The sequence below is a fragment of the Mesoplodon densirostris genome, chromosome 10 (genome assembly GCF_025265405.1).
Source record: "Mesoplodon densirostris isolate mMesDen1 chromosome 10, mMesDen1 primary haplotype, whole genome shotgun sequence".
Taxonomy (NCBI): Eukaryota; Metazoa; Chordata; class Mammalia; order Artiodactyla; family Ziphiidae; genus Mesoplodon; species Mesoplodon densirostris.
The window spans coordinates 70,642,730-70,656,838 of NC_082670.1; the positions used below are offsets into that span (position 1 = coordinate 70,642,730).

Below are 14,109 nucleotides of genomic sequence, written 5' to 3' on the forward strand. Positions count from 1 at the left end.
AAACATATTTGTAGTACATCCACACCATGGATTACTAAAAAGGAATGAACTATTCATATATGCAACAATCTGTGTGAATCTCCAGAAAATTAGGTTGAGTTGAAAAAGCCAATCTGAAAAGTTTACATACTGTATAGTTCCATTTATATAAGTCTTGAAATTACAGGCTTATAGAGTTCAGATTAGTGGTTGCTGGGGTGGTTAAGGACTGGAGTGGGGTACGGGAAGTGAATGTGGCTATTAAAGGGCTACATGAAGGATCCTTGGCATGATGGAATTGTTCTGTATCTTGACTGTAAAAATGTCAATATTCTGGTTGTGATATTGTACTATAATTTTACAATATATTACCTCTGTGGAAGAACTGAGTAAAGGGTACGTGGGATCCTTTTGTATTATTTATTTCTTTATTTCCCTTTGTATTATTTCTTACAACTGTATGTGAATCTATAAGTATCTCAAAATAAAAAATTTAATTTAAAAAATGCACAAAATTAGGGCTTCCCTGGTGGCGCAGTGGTTGAGAGTCCGCCTGCCGATGCAGGGGACACAGGTTCATGTCCCGGTCCGGGAAGATACCACATGCCGCGGAGCGGCTGGGCCCGTGAGCCATGGCCGCTGAGCCTGCACGTCCGGAGCCTGTGCTCCACAATGGGAGAGGCCACAACAGTGAGAGGCCTGCGTACCTCAAAACAACAACAACAACAACAACAACAACAAAAAATGCACAAAATTAAATGACAAATGCAAAGCATGAAAAAGACTTGCCAAATATGATAAGAAATTAATAACCTTAATATGTCCAAAGGTTTTAGGGGTAGGGGAGTGACAGGCACAAACTATTGGGTGTAAGACAGGCTACAAGGATGTATTGTACAACTTGGGGAATACAGCCAATATTTTGTAATAACTGTAAATGGAGTGTAACCTTTAAAAATTGTATAAAAAATTTTAAAAATAATAAATTGGGGACTTCCCTGGTGATGCAGGGGTTAAGAATCCACCTGCCAATGCAGGGGACACGGGTTCGATCCCTGAACTGGTAAGATCCCACATGCTGCAGAGCAACTAGGCCCATGTACCACAATTACTGAGCCTGTGCTCTAGAGCTCGCGTGCCACAACTACTGAGCCCGTGTGCTGCAACTACTGAAGCCCACGTGCCTAGAGCCCGTGCTCTGCAACGAGAGAAGCCACCACAATGAGAAGCCCACGCACCGCAACAGAGTAGCCCCTGCTCACGGCATCTAGAGAGAGCCCGCGCTCCAATGAAGACCCAACACAGCCAAAAATAAATAAATAAAATAATAAATTCAAACATGTCCAAAGCTTTTATAAGTCAACAGAAAAACAAACAAATGAGCAAAGAACACAAATAGGCATTTCACAAAGGAAAAATACAAACAGCTAATACGCATCAAAAAAATTAACCTCACTGACAATTAAAAGCAAGAAAAATTAAAACAATGCAAATTTTTCACCTATCAGACTAGCAGAGATTGTAAATTAGATGCCACAGAATCTGATGGGAAGTAAGAGCTCTTATACTATTGAAAGGAATAGAAAATGACAGACTTTTATAGGAGGGCCATTTAGTAGAATACATTAAAAACCTTTTTAAAAAGTACATACCTTAAAAAAAAAGTACATACCTTTAATCATACTAATTTCAAGTCTAGACATTTATCCTAAGAAAATAATCAGGGACACATGCAGAGACTTATTTACAAAGATCTTCACTATGGCACATAATTTGTCATGTCCCCAGATAAGATATTATTGGGTAAATGACAGCCATGTATTGAAATAAAATACAGAAAATGACGCTTGAGAAAAAAAATCACAAAAATATTGTGACATATCAAATGAAAAAAACTGGTTACAAAACTATTGCAATATGTGACCCTAATTTTATTTCAAAAGATAACTTTTTTTAATACAAGTTTACCAAAAAGACTAGAAGAATTCACACAGAAAGCATAACAGTGGGGTGGTATCATGGGTGATAAATACATTGTTTTCTGTGTGCTTCTCTGCATTACCAAAATTTTTCTAGCAAAGACTGTGTGTTAAATTGCTTCAGCCATTAGAAGAAAAAAGCAGTAACACTTTTTTAAAAAGGAGCCCTGTGTGGTAAGGCAGGCAGTCAGTTCACACCCTTGGCCTGGGAACAAGCCACACACTTTAAGGGCACTGAGCCTTTGGGCAAATGGCAGAGACATAACATGTTAGGCAGGAGCAGCCTCCCTTCCACCTCTGATGAGACATGACTCACCTTTCAGAGTTCCTGAAGTAGCTGCTAATTAGGGTGGATAAGTCTGAGCTGACCCGTCACAGGTGTGACATGTGGTTGATTTGTTACACTGTCCTGATTCTTGATTCTACTATGATTGCCTCCATGTTCCTGAAAACCTTGAAACTGTTTTGCACACCTGACCTGAAGTCTTTATAAAGGGTGAAAGGACATAAACATCCACACAAAATTGTATACCCAACGGAAAAAGCTAGCCACCTCCCCCCAAATCATATCCCCCCACCCCAGATCACACCCTCACCTGTAACAAGCACTTGATCCGTTCTCCAGGGGTCATAATTCCCGTGGTGAATACACCAGATAACATCCCAGCTGCAAATAGTTGGCGGTAGCTATATTGAAAACAAAAACAAGAGGCAAGAACCTGTGACTAACCACCCAGAACAGAGGCAATCCCAGCAAAGAGGACTTTGAAAGAAAAAATAAGTACTTGGACTGGGCAGAAGTCCAGCACAAATAAAGCATATTTCACACAAAACCCAAGGTCTAGGTATATTCTGACATCAAATTTCCCAAGGCAGGGGTCTCAGTGCCAAGAGCAATATGATCTTGGTCACGAGGCCCACATGCACACTCAGATGGCCTCACCCATGGGAGAAGTTTCCTCCCCAGCCTGCCATGCACAGTGACTATGGACGAGCTTCCAGGCCTCTCTGAGCCTTGATCTGTAAAGTTCAGGGTTGTTGTGGAAAAAAGCCTCTAATCCGGAATGTAGACCTCGGTCAACCCCAGTTCCCCTCCAATCTCACCTCTCTGGATCACCAAGGGCCTGAGAACATTTTAAGCCAAGATTCACAAAGGACGGTGTCAAGGCCGGAGGAACGGCTGTGGCCACTTCCACAGGCTAAGGGGCAGCCAGGCCAGTTGTGAGGAATGTGTTGTAAGATGCTGGGAAGGGCCCAGCCAGGGATGGTACCCAGAGACATGATGGGTCCTGTGGCCTTCCATGCAGGGAATAGTCCCCCAGTGGCCAGAGATATGGATCCTCACCATGGCCCTCACAGAATGAACCACACTGAATATTTGGAGGAAATGGAGGCTCCTGGCGTCACGGCCTGTCCCACCTCTGGCATCTCCTTTTCTTTCTAAGATTAGCTATACCAGACTGGTCCGGAGGCAGTGGAGCACAGAGCTACAATTAGCATTTCAACAGTGTCCCCACAATTTAGCAAATGTTGTTGAAAAACTTCCCTTTCTTGCCTGGGCCACAGGCCCCTCCTAACCCCAAGCCTCTGATAGCTGAGCCTTCAGGCCTGTCCCACCCTACAAGGAGCCCAAAACCTGGAGAACAGATGTCAAATGGGGAAAGGGAGACATCCAGTTCGGGTCCTTCCTTCCAGGCAGGGCACCAGTCTCAATGGTCCTGTTTTTTCCAGGCACTCACACAACTACCTCAGGCATGCAAGCCCAGCACACAAGCTGAATGTTCAACAGTCAGGAGACTTGCTTTCATGCATGGCCTCCTTTACAGTCTCAATTCACACTGCTGTCCCCAAGAAAAGCCCTCTCAGCAATGAAACTTCCCCTCATGAGACCAACATCTGTTCTTCCATGTATGCCCAGACCTTAGGCTGGACATACCTCCATCTCCCGGGACTAAGGACTTTCCTCTGAACAGGGTCTGTGTGTGCACAGGGTACCCTGCAGACACCCTACATGGGTGGCCCATTCTGCCACCCTTCACCCCCACACGAGGGAAGCATCTGTGAGTGCTGGACCCAAGGTCCTGGTAATGTTCCTTTCCATATTGTCCCCAAACACTACTGCAGGGAGGGGAAGGTGGCAGGGTTGACATTCAGGATTCAGAGCACTGCAGGATTATGGGGGCAGGGACCTGAGTGTCTCAACCTTTGCTTAAGCAGGAAGGGTGCTTCTCTGAGGACTGACGCGATAGTATAGGGAATAACCGACAGGCTGAAGTACTAGCAGTGACCCCACGGGGGTTCTTGTGCATGGCCCTTGTGAGCTGGTACATGAGCTAAAAGACCAGGTGCTCAGAGAGGACATGTGTCCATAGGACATTTGGACTACCAACAGTCAAACACAGTTTCAAAAGGAAGCCCCACACACCCACGTTTGGGGCCATCTGCAGCTTTTTATAGAAGCTGGTCACATTCAGAGGGTCACAAGGACTCCAAAAATAGAGTTTCACAGTACGAGCATTTCTATCTATGTCCAGACCCTTACTCAGCCTGCTGTGGCCTGAAGTAGTGACAGAAAACAACCACATGGCACCCTGGGCTGCCTCCCTTGAGCTCCTAATCCCAAGCCTAGCCAGGGTCCTGTGCTGCCTGCAGCCCCTCCCAAGAGCTGTCAGCCTGCACAGCTCAGGCTGAGTGTGCCTTGTCATCCCATGTTTCAACTCAGAATTCCCCTGCATCCCAAGAAGCCTGCTTTCATTAACTACTTTGTAAATTCTGAACTCATAATTCTGCCTCATCTGCCTCTTCATACCCAAATCTAACTTAAAGTTTACTGAAAGGAAATATACTAATTTATTTCACTTTAACAGAGAAACCAGGGACTTCCCTGGTGCCGCAGTGGTTAAGAATCTGCCTGCCAATGCACGGGACACGGGTTCAAGGCCTGGTCCGGGAAGATCCCACATGCCACGGAGCAACTAAGCCCGTGCACCACAACTACTGAGCCTGTGCTCTAGAGCCTGCAAGCCACAACTACTGAGCCTGCATGCCACAACTACTGAAGCCTGCACACCACAACTACTGAGCCCGTGTGCCTAGAGCCCGTGCTCCGCAACAAGAGAAGCCTCCGCAATGAGAAGCCCGTGCACTGCAAAGAAGAGTAGCCCCCGCTTGCCACAACTAGAGAAAGCCCGTGCACAGCAACAAAGACCCAATGCAGCCAAATAAATAAATAAATTAATTAATTAAAAATTTAAAAAACCCAGAGAAACCAATATCTGAAATAATTATGTTATTTGTTATTTGTTAATTTAATTATGTTATTAAAATGAAGGGCTTCCCTGGTGGTGCAGTGGTTAGGAATCCGCCTGACAATGCAGGGAACACGGGTTCGAGCCCTGGTCCAGGAGGATCCCACATGCTGCAGAGCAGCTAGGCCCGTTTGCCACAACTACTGAGCCTGCACTCTAGAGCCCAAGAGCCACAACTACTGAGCCCGTGTGCCACAACTACTGAAGCCCGTGCTCCGCAAAAAAAGAAGCCACTGCAATGAGAAGCCCACACACCACAATGAAGAGTGGCCCACTCTCGCTGCAACTAGAGGAAGCCTGCGTGAAGCAGCAAAGACCCAATGCAGCCAAAAATAAGTAAGTAAATAAATAAATAATTTTTTTTTAAAATGAAGTAAAACAGAAGTTGGAACCTTCCCTTCTCCCAACCAGGTGATGGGAAACAAGGTTGCTGCAGCAACCAGGTACCTTCATGGCATTTTACACACATTTTAGCATTCAGACCTCCCAATGCTGTAGAGTTAAGCGATACTACCTCACAGAAGAAATTATGACAACCTAATAAGGGGATGGGGAGGGATCTGAGTTTTTCTTTTTCCCTTTTGGTTCACAGGGCAAAGGAAAACTCAAGTACCTCTCTCACGTGGAGCAACCAGGAGCTAGCCCTGGGGACCCAGGAGGACAGCCACTGCCTGTCAGCCAAGGTTCTTTCCCTTAACCTGTGTCACACCACCAGGCAGAACAGCATCGAGTCCTCCAGGCTTGTAAAGTACTCACCTGAGCACATCCTCTGGGTGTTTTTGTTGCAGTTTCTTCCCCAAACCAAACCCAAAGAAGCACACGGCAAACATGGGGGTGACCCCAATGATGGGGGCGGCCATGCCCCGATATAGACCCATGATGCCCTGCAAGGAATCACAGAAGTGGAAGCCGTTTACAGACACAGCTAACTTTTACATCACTGAAACAGGGAAGCAGTGTGTCCTCTGACCTGTGGCCTCCTTCCCTCCCCTCCCTTCCAAGCAAGGAGAGCTTTTAAAAGGAAGAATACTCCACATTTATCAGAAATAGTTGTCTTCTTATACACTGCTGGAGAAACTGAAAACAGCTCCTATTCTGGAAGGCAATCTGGAAATATGTAGCTTACACTTTCATCAGAAAATTCTGTCTAGAAATGTATTCTAAGGAAATACTCAGATACAGAAAAGAAAGACATCAGGAATTTATTAAGTAGCAAAATTCTGGAATGAACCTAAAAACTCCCGAATAGGAGATTGAGACACATTATGGGAACTCCATAAATGGACTATCACATAGCCATAAAATCACATTGTAACATGAGAAGAGACTACTAAGTGAAAAAAAAGCAGGCTACAGGGACTTCCCTGGTAGCGCAGTGGTTAAGAATCTGCCTAACAATGCAGGGGACACAGGTTCGAGCCCTGGTTCGATTCCTGGTCCTGGAAGATCCCACATGCCATGGAGCAACTAAGCCCGTGTGCCACAACTACTGAGCCTGCGCTCTAGAGCCCACGAGCCACAGCTACTGAGCCTGCGTGCCTAGAGCCCATGCTCTGCAACAAGGGAAGCCACCGCAATGAGAAGTCCGCGCACCACAACGAAGAGCAACCCCCAATCGCCACAACCAGAGAAAGCCCGCATGCAGCAATGAAGACCCAATGCAGCCATAAACAAACAAACAAACAAACAAACCCACGCTTCCCAACAACTCCACTAGCCTTCCTTCCACTGTCTGGCCTACCCAGTTCCATGCAGCACAACCAAGACCCATCTGGCAGCACCAGAAAGCAGAGAGCTCAATCTGGCACAGCAAAACCCAGAGACAAGCACAAATATAAACTAAGGAAGCCTATTCAACTCTGCAGGGAGTTGGGTTTATACGAGCCATTCTCACCAGGCCTCCAGCAACCAGCACACTGCCCAGGTGCTGAATAGGTCCTCAATAACATTTGCTGACCAAGAGGCATGTAATCCTGCCTCTCTGTAAAGGCAGAGAACTCTTAGCTGACTTGAAGCCCAAAGCCTCCACTGGACACCGATCAGACTCCATTTTGGGCTGATGAAGGGAAGAGAGCCTTACAGAAGAAAAGGCAGCACCGTCTCACACATGGGTGGTTGGGTAGACTTCACCTCAAAATCTTCCTCCCATGCCTCGGTCCTGCAGGAACCCTGGGAACAACTTTTCCTCCCAGACCGAGTCCATCACTCACCAGCATCCCCTCTTTATCTGGGTGACACCTGTTTCTCAGTTTCTGTATATTTGATAAACACTATATATATATTTGTTCATATTAGAGTTATATTTTAGGAAACAAAGGAAAAGTTCTCAACAAGGTCTTGTCACATATGTGCTAATGAAGTCAGTAATAAACATCAGTAGTAATTAAACCTTTTTTAAAATCCCATGTTTTCACTTTAAGAAATATCTGAAAAATTACTATGTAATTCAATAACCTCAAACCAATTTAGTTTCCTTTAGTTAGTTTAGTCTAGGGGTTTGAAGACTCTGCTGGCCTCTTTCACTGTTCCTCAGACTGGCTGACTCTTCCTCCAGATTTTATGTGAACTTCTGACACTGATCCCTGTCAAACTGACTGATCCAGATTTGCATTTTCTTCTATTTCACATCTCCAACTATTCCTCATGAATTCCCTGTGGTCTAAATTCTGCCTTCCAAAAGAGAGAACCATTTTAGAACCATTTTATTAGCTTCAGTCATTCACATAAAACAGTAGCTGGAACTATCAAAGACTCCAGAGCGATGACAACAGGAGGGCATAGGATGGCACAGTGAGAGAGCCACAGCTGTGGGCTAGACCTCCAACAGAACTACGCAAAGTCACCCTATCCCCCAGAGAAGTAACAAATCAACCCTGTGAAACTGTTCCTCTGAATAAGAGAAATGCCCAGCACCAAGATTCTGTACCTCTCTCATAAGAGTCTTCCGGAAACAGTCAAAGGTCCCAGAATACATGGGAGGCTGTCCAGGCAAACTTGGGGGCTGCGTCTGCAGTCGGACCTGAAACCAAAAGTTAAAATACAGTCATTTCCCAGAATCAGAACTGCCTGTCGGTAGCGATGGCCCAACTGTCTGCTAAACTCTTAACAGAAAAAGCTGCCCCTCTGTGCACGTCTTCAGCATTCACTTTATCTGCTGGATTCAGACTTCTCTTTCCTCCATTTTATTCAAACCCTGTACTCACAAGTCATTAGTAGCATGCTTTTGGAGAGAGTCACAGTTCCTCTGATTTCCTCAGCCACTTACTTTTGCTATTTATTTCTTATCTAATGGATCCCACAATGATCCAGTGGAATAGGTACTACCAGTTTACAAATGAGGAGGCTGGGTTTAGTGAGTTCAAATCATGTGCCAGTGAATGCAAAGCTCAGTTCAGCTCTAGGCACTCTCCACACCCATTTGAAGTGCCTTGTTGGTGGTTAGGTAAGGTGCTCAACAAAGATATTTTGGAGTGAGGTGGATTTGATCCTACTTTTCTTGGTCCTCATCCTTCTCCACCTTTTGGTGTATCCAATGCTTCAAACTGTCTCTCTCTTTAAACATCCCTTCTTGGTGCTCCTTCCTTTGTCTTCTTTTCTACTCCAGGCGTCCTCCAAGGCTAAGTACCCTACTCATCTGTTCCACTATCCCCTTCAAAAAACTCAGATTCCAGGGCTTCAGCTTCTGCTCAGTGACGACTTTTACTCAGCCATCTTCAGACCTTCTCTCCCCACCTTTTGGGCTACATTTCAAACTGCCTGGAGAAGCTCTCCCTACTCAAATCACCTCCAGAATCTCATCCTTTTGATGAATCACCCATTTGTGCCAGAGCCATCAGGCTACCCTCTTTCTCAGGATTTGAAACTCTAGCATCTGACCACTTCCTGTTACTTCTCCTCCTCTTATTCACATGGGCACCAAGGCTTTTGGAGAGTTCCTTCAAGAGTCTTCCAGAATCCTAATTCTTCCTCTCTCCAACTGAAGTCTTCTCCTAGGCCAAGTCCTCACCTATTCTTACCCAGTGTGATGGTTTTCAAATATGCCCACTAACTCTTTGATTCTCTTCCCCTTCAAAAGTTAATCCTAATTCCCCTCCCCTTGGATGTGGGCCAGACTCAGTGACTCACTTCTATCGAACAGAATGTAGTGGTTTTGATGCTATGTGACTTCTCCAAGGCTAGGTGACAGAAAGGTCAGCTTCTGCCTGTCTTCATCTCAGGTTATTTGCTTTGGGAAAAGTCAGCCACCATGTTATGAGGATACTCAAGCAGTCTGAAGAGGTCATGTGTGGAGGAAAGAAGGCCTCCTGACAACAGCCAGCACTAACTGCCAGCATGTGAATGAACCACACAGAAGCCAATCCTTCAGATTAGTACAGTCCTGGCCAACATCTCTTTGTTGCTTTTGGTTGAAGGAGAGGGTCTTTGGTTCAGTACTGGGTTTTTTTAAACAGCTTTATTAAGATATAATCCGTATACCATAAAATTCACCCATTTAAAGTATACAGTTAAGTGCTTCTTAGTGTATTTGCAGAGTTGTGCAACCTTTATTATAATCAGTTTTAGAATATTTTCATGACCCCAAAAAGAAACACCACACCTATTAGTAGTCACTCCCCATTCCCCTCTTCTCTCAGCCCGACAATTACTAATATAGCTTCCATCTCTATGGATTTGCCTATTCTGTATATTTCATATAAATAAATCATACAATATGTGGTCTTTCACACTTGGCTTCTTTTACTTAGCATAATGTGTTCCAAGTTCATCTATGTTGTAGAACATATCAGTCCTTCATTCCTTTTTATGGGTAAATAATATTCCACTGTACAAACATACCATGTTTTGTTTATCTGCTCATCAGATAATGACAAATTACATTTTTTCCACTTTTATTATTATGAATAATGGTGCTATAAACTTTTGTGTGCAGGTTTTTGTGTGGATATTATGTTTTCAATTCTCTTGGATATTATATTACCCAAGCATAATTGTATTGGTCAAGATTCTCCAGAGAAATAGAACCAATAGGATACGTAGATTTATTTATTTGTTTGTCTGTTATAAGGAATTGGCTCACACAATTATGGAGGCAGACAAATCCTAAGACCTGCAATCAGTAAGCTGGAGACCCAAGAAAGTCAATAGGATAGTTCTAGTTCAAGTCTGAAGACCTGAGAACCAGGAGAGCTGATGGTTCAAATCCCAGTTCAAAAGCTGGCAGAGAAACTAACACAACATTGTAAAGCAGTTATATTCCAATAAAGATGTTTAAAAAAAAAAAAAAAAAAAGCTGGCAGGCTCAAGACCCAAGAAGAGCCAATGCTTCAGTTTGAGTCCAAAGGCAGGAAAAGACCAATGTCCCAGCTCAATCAGTCAGGAGGGAGGAGTTTCAGCTTCTTGTTCTATTGAGGCCTTCAACTGACTGGATGAGGGCCACCCACATTAGGGAGGGCAATCTACTTTACTTAGTCTACCTTAAATGCTAATCTCATCCAAAAACACCCTCACAGATACACCCAGAACAATGTTTGACCAATATCTGAACACCCCACAGCCCAGCTGACACATAAAATTAACCATCACAGGAGAATTGCTGGGTCATATGCTAACTCTATGTTTAACCTTTCCAGGAACTGCCAGATTGTTTTCCAAAGAGCATTGTATGAATGTTCCAGTTTCTCCACATTCCATCATTTGTTATTTATTTATTTTTAATTATAGCCATCATAGTGGGTGTTAGGTGGTATCTCACTGTGATTTTTATTTACATTTTCATGATGGATAATGATGTGGAATATTTTTCATGTGTTTATTGGCCATTTGTATATCTTCTTTGGAGAAATGTCTATTCAGATCCTTTGCCCATTTTTTTCCTTAACTATTTTATTTTATTTTATTTTATTTTATTTTTTATTTCTTTATTTTTTTGGCCACACTGCGTGGCATGTGGAACTTCCCTGACCAGGGATCGAACCCGCGCCCCCTGCAGTGGAGGCACGGAGTCTTAACCACTGGACCACCAGGGGAATCCCCCCAGTTTGTTTTTCTTTTTTTTTTACTGTCATAAAATACACATAAAATTTACTATCTCAACCATTTTTAAGTGTACAGTTCAGTGATATTAAATACATTCATAACGTTGTGCAACCATCACCACCATCCAGAATTCTTTTTGCCTTATAAAACTGAATTAGTTTATTAGTTAGTAAATTAGTTCACTTAGCCTAATGTTTTCAGTATTCATCCATGTGGTTGCAAGGTCAGAATTTACTTCTTTTTAAGGCTGAATAACACCCCATTGTATGTATATGCCACATTTTGCTTATTCATTCTTCCATTTGTGGACACTTGGGTTGCTCCCATGTTTCAGCTATTGTGAATAATGCTGCTATGAACCTATGAACAGGGGTGTACAAATATCTCTTCAAGACCCTGCTTTCAATTCTTTTGGGTATATATCCAGAAATGGAATTGCTGGATCATATAGTAATCCTATTTTTAATTTTTTGAGGAACTGGCATACTGTTTTCCACAGTCACTGTACAATTTTACATTCTCAACAACAGTGCACAAGAGTTCCGAGGTCTCTACATCCTCACCTAATAATAACACTTGTTATTATTATTATTAATTTATGTCCGTGCTGTGCGGCATGCAGGATCCTAGCTCCCCGACGAGGGATGGAACCGTGCCCCCCGCAGTGGAAGTACAGAGTCCCAACCACTGGACCACCAGGGAAGTCCCTATTGCTGTTGTTTTAAGCCACTAAGTTTTGGGATAAGTTGTTACACCGCCAGATATAACTGATACACCCAGTTATATACTTCTGCAGTCTTTTTCCTTGCTATTTTTCCTGCTCTGAGTTCTGCTTCCTAATTCTTCTCAGGTTGCTAACATACTAACTTTTCCAAGACACCATTTTCATTATGCTGTTCCTCTATTAAATTTCTCATTCTTGATTTTGTTAGGGCCTTATGTCCCACACTAAGGAACTCACTCTCTAGGCAATGGAGGTGACATGCATATCTGAGGAATTTATGGGACACAACAGTAGAAATGTCCAGAGGCTCCCGCTGTTTTGCATCCAAAATCCCTTATTTGGTCTTCAGATCCTCCATGGTCAGGCATAACCTGTCCAAGTTAGTAGAGAGGGAGAAATAGACCAAAACTTCTGACTGATGCCTTTTTGTGATTTTGTATAAATCTCCTATGTCTCATCATGACATCCGCCACCCAGGCCCAGCAAGAACATTAAAGTCCTCCACGGCTGGTCTTATTTTACAGCCTGCTCCCACTGTCAAGCCTATATCCACCTTCACTCCTGCCTTCCCCCTACCCACAATGTCTGGGTCTCCCTACTTCTCCAGTCAGAACTCAGCCAGCCCTTCATCATGTGCCATAAAGCCTTTCCAAACTGAAGTGCTGCACCTCTTGCCTTCCCAGACCACAGTTAGTCGCCTCGGACCTCTGAAAGTGCCTCTAGGCCAAGCTTTGATTGGAGGCCACCTGGCTCTTTGAGGTCAAAAGGACAGTAGTCGGCGATTTGTGGTTTTGGCTTAAGCTAAAAGGAGACTTTCTGGCTATTAAAAATGCAGTGAGGGCTTCCCTGGTGGCACAGTGGTTGAGAGTCCGCCTGCCGATGCAGGGGACGCGGGTTCGTGCCCTGGTCCAGGAGGATCTCACATGCCGCGGAGCGGCTGGGCCCGTGAGCCATGGCCACTGGACCTGTGCGTCCGGAGCCTGTGCTCCGCGACGCGAGAGTCCTGCGTACCGCAAAAAAAAAAAAAAAAAAAAAAATGCAGTGAGCATTTTCAGTCATTTCCATTTCAGTACAGAGGTCCTCGGGGCCCTTCCTGGTAATGACATCTGATTGGGGAGGAAGGGCAAGAAGATATGGAGGTAGGAGCAACATTTGTATTAGGGAGCAACAGGGTTTCGTTTTTCTTTAAAGAGAGGCCCCAGCTGCCTAGAACTAACAAGATCAAGAGTAGAAAGAGAGGCCAGACAATTCTTCTCCCTTACATCAGTGCTGCTTAGAACGACCACTGTCTGGGAAGCCCTAACACACATGGCATTTACCAATTACTGAATAAACATCTGATTTTGTGTTTCACAGTGCCCAAACCAGCCCAGTTGCTTTAATCCTGGTCCTGTGACAGAATGACCCCAGATCCTCTCCTAGATGAAAGGCAGCAAAGAGCTTGCCGCCCAAACTTGCCTGGAGAATGTCCCCAAAGCAATTTCCCTGTGGAGGAAACCCAATCCAACATTCCAATAAGTCTCCTACACAGGCTTCATGCCTGCTCCCTACAGGCTCACCCTGGCCATGATCTGTCAATCTCCTCCAAGTGTGTGCAGAAATAAGGTTAGAAAACTAGGATGAAGCTTTGAATGCTAAGTCACAGGGTATGGACTTTGGTCTCCAGCAAGGCCTTGCTGAAAGTGTTGCAGGGGAAAGAGTTGATGCATAATGTGAGGATAAGCAGGGAACAAGCCCTGATGAGTTTCCCCTTCCTGGAGCCTCAATCTGACCATGGCTTCCTCACCAGGTTGTTGTGGGGATCAGCCTTGCCCTGGGAAAGCTGATCACTTGCTTTCCCTGAAAGGAGCTCAGTCACTGAGGACATCATCGCTTCCCACAGGAGGCCACTCAGGCTAACATGGGGTGACAGGCTGAAGATGGTCAAGAAAGGTTCAAAGGAGATAGTGGTGGAGCACTCTGGGCCCAGAGGAATGTGTCAAAAGACATGTCTGGAATAACCTTGCCTCAGTCTTTAGCTCTCTTCCTGAAGCGGGATTTAAGATGCCTTTTTCAACCTTGCTGATAATGTTAGGGTTTTCAG

At 44.4% G+C, this 14,109-nt stretch overlaps 1 protein-coding gene across 1 annotated transcript in view; it reads right to left on the minus strand.

Moving 5' to 3' along the window:
- SLC25A20 (solute carrier family 25 member 20) overlaps positions 1–14,109 on the minus strand; it is a 30,333-nt gene that overhangs the window by 15,701 nt on the left and 523 nt on the right. Inside the window, exons 2-4 of the mRNA XM_060109970.1 lie at positions 8,193–8,285; positions 6,023–6,150; positions 2,555–2,645 (exon numbers count right to left, since the gene is read on the minus strand). Of these exons, the coding sequence (XP_059965953.1) occupies positions 2,555–2,645; positions 6,023–6,150; positions 8,193–8,285 (312 nt within the window). The remainder of the gene's footprint in view (positions 1–2,554; positions 2,646–6,022; positions 6,151–8,192; positions 8,286–14,109) is intronic.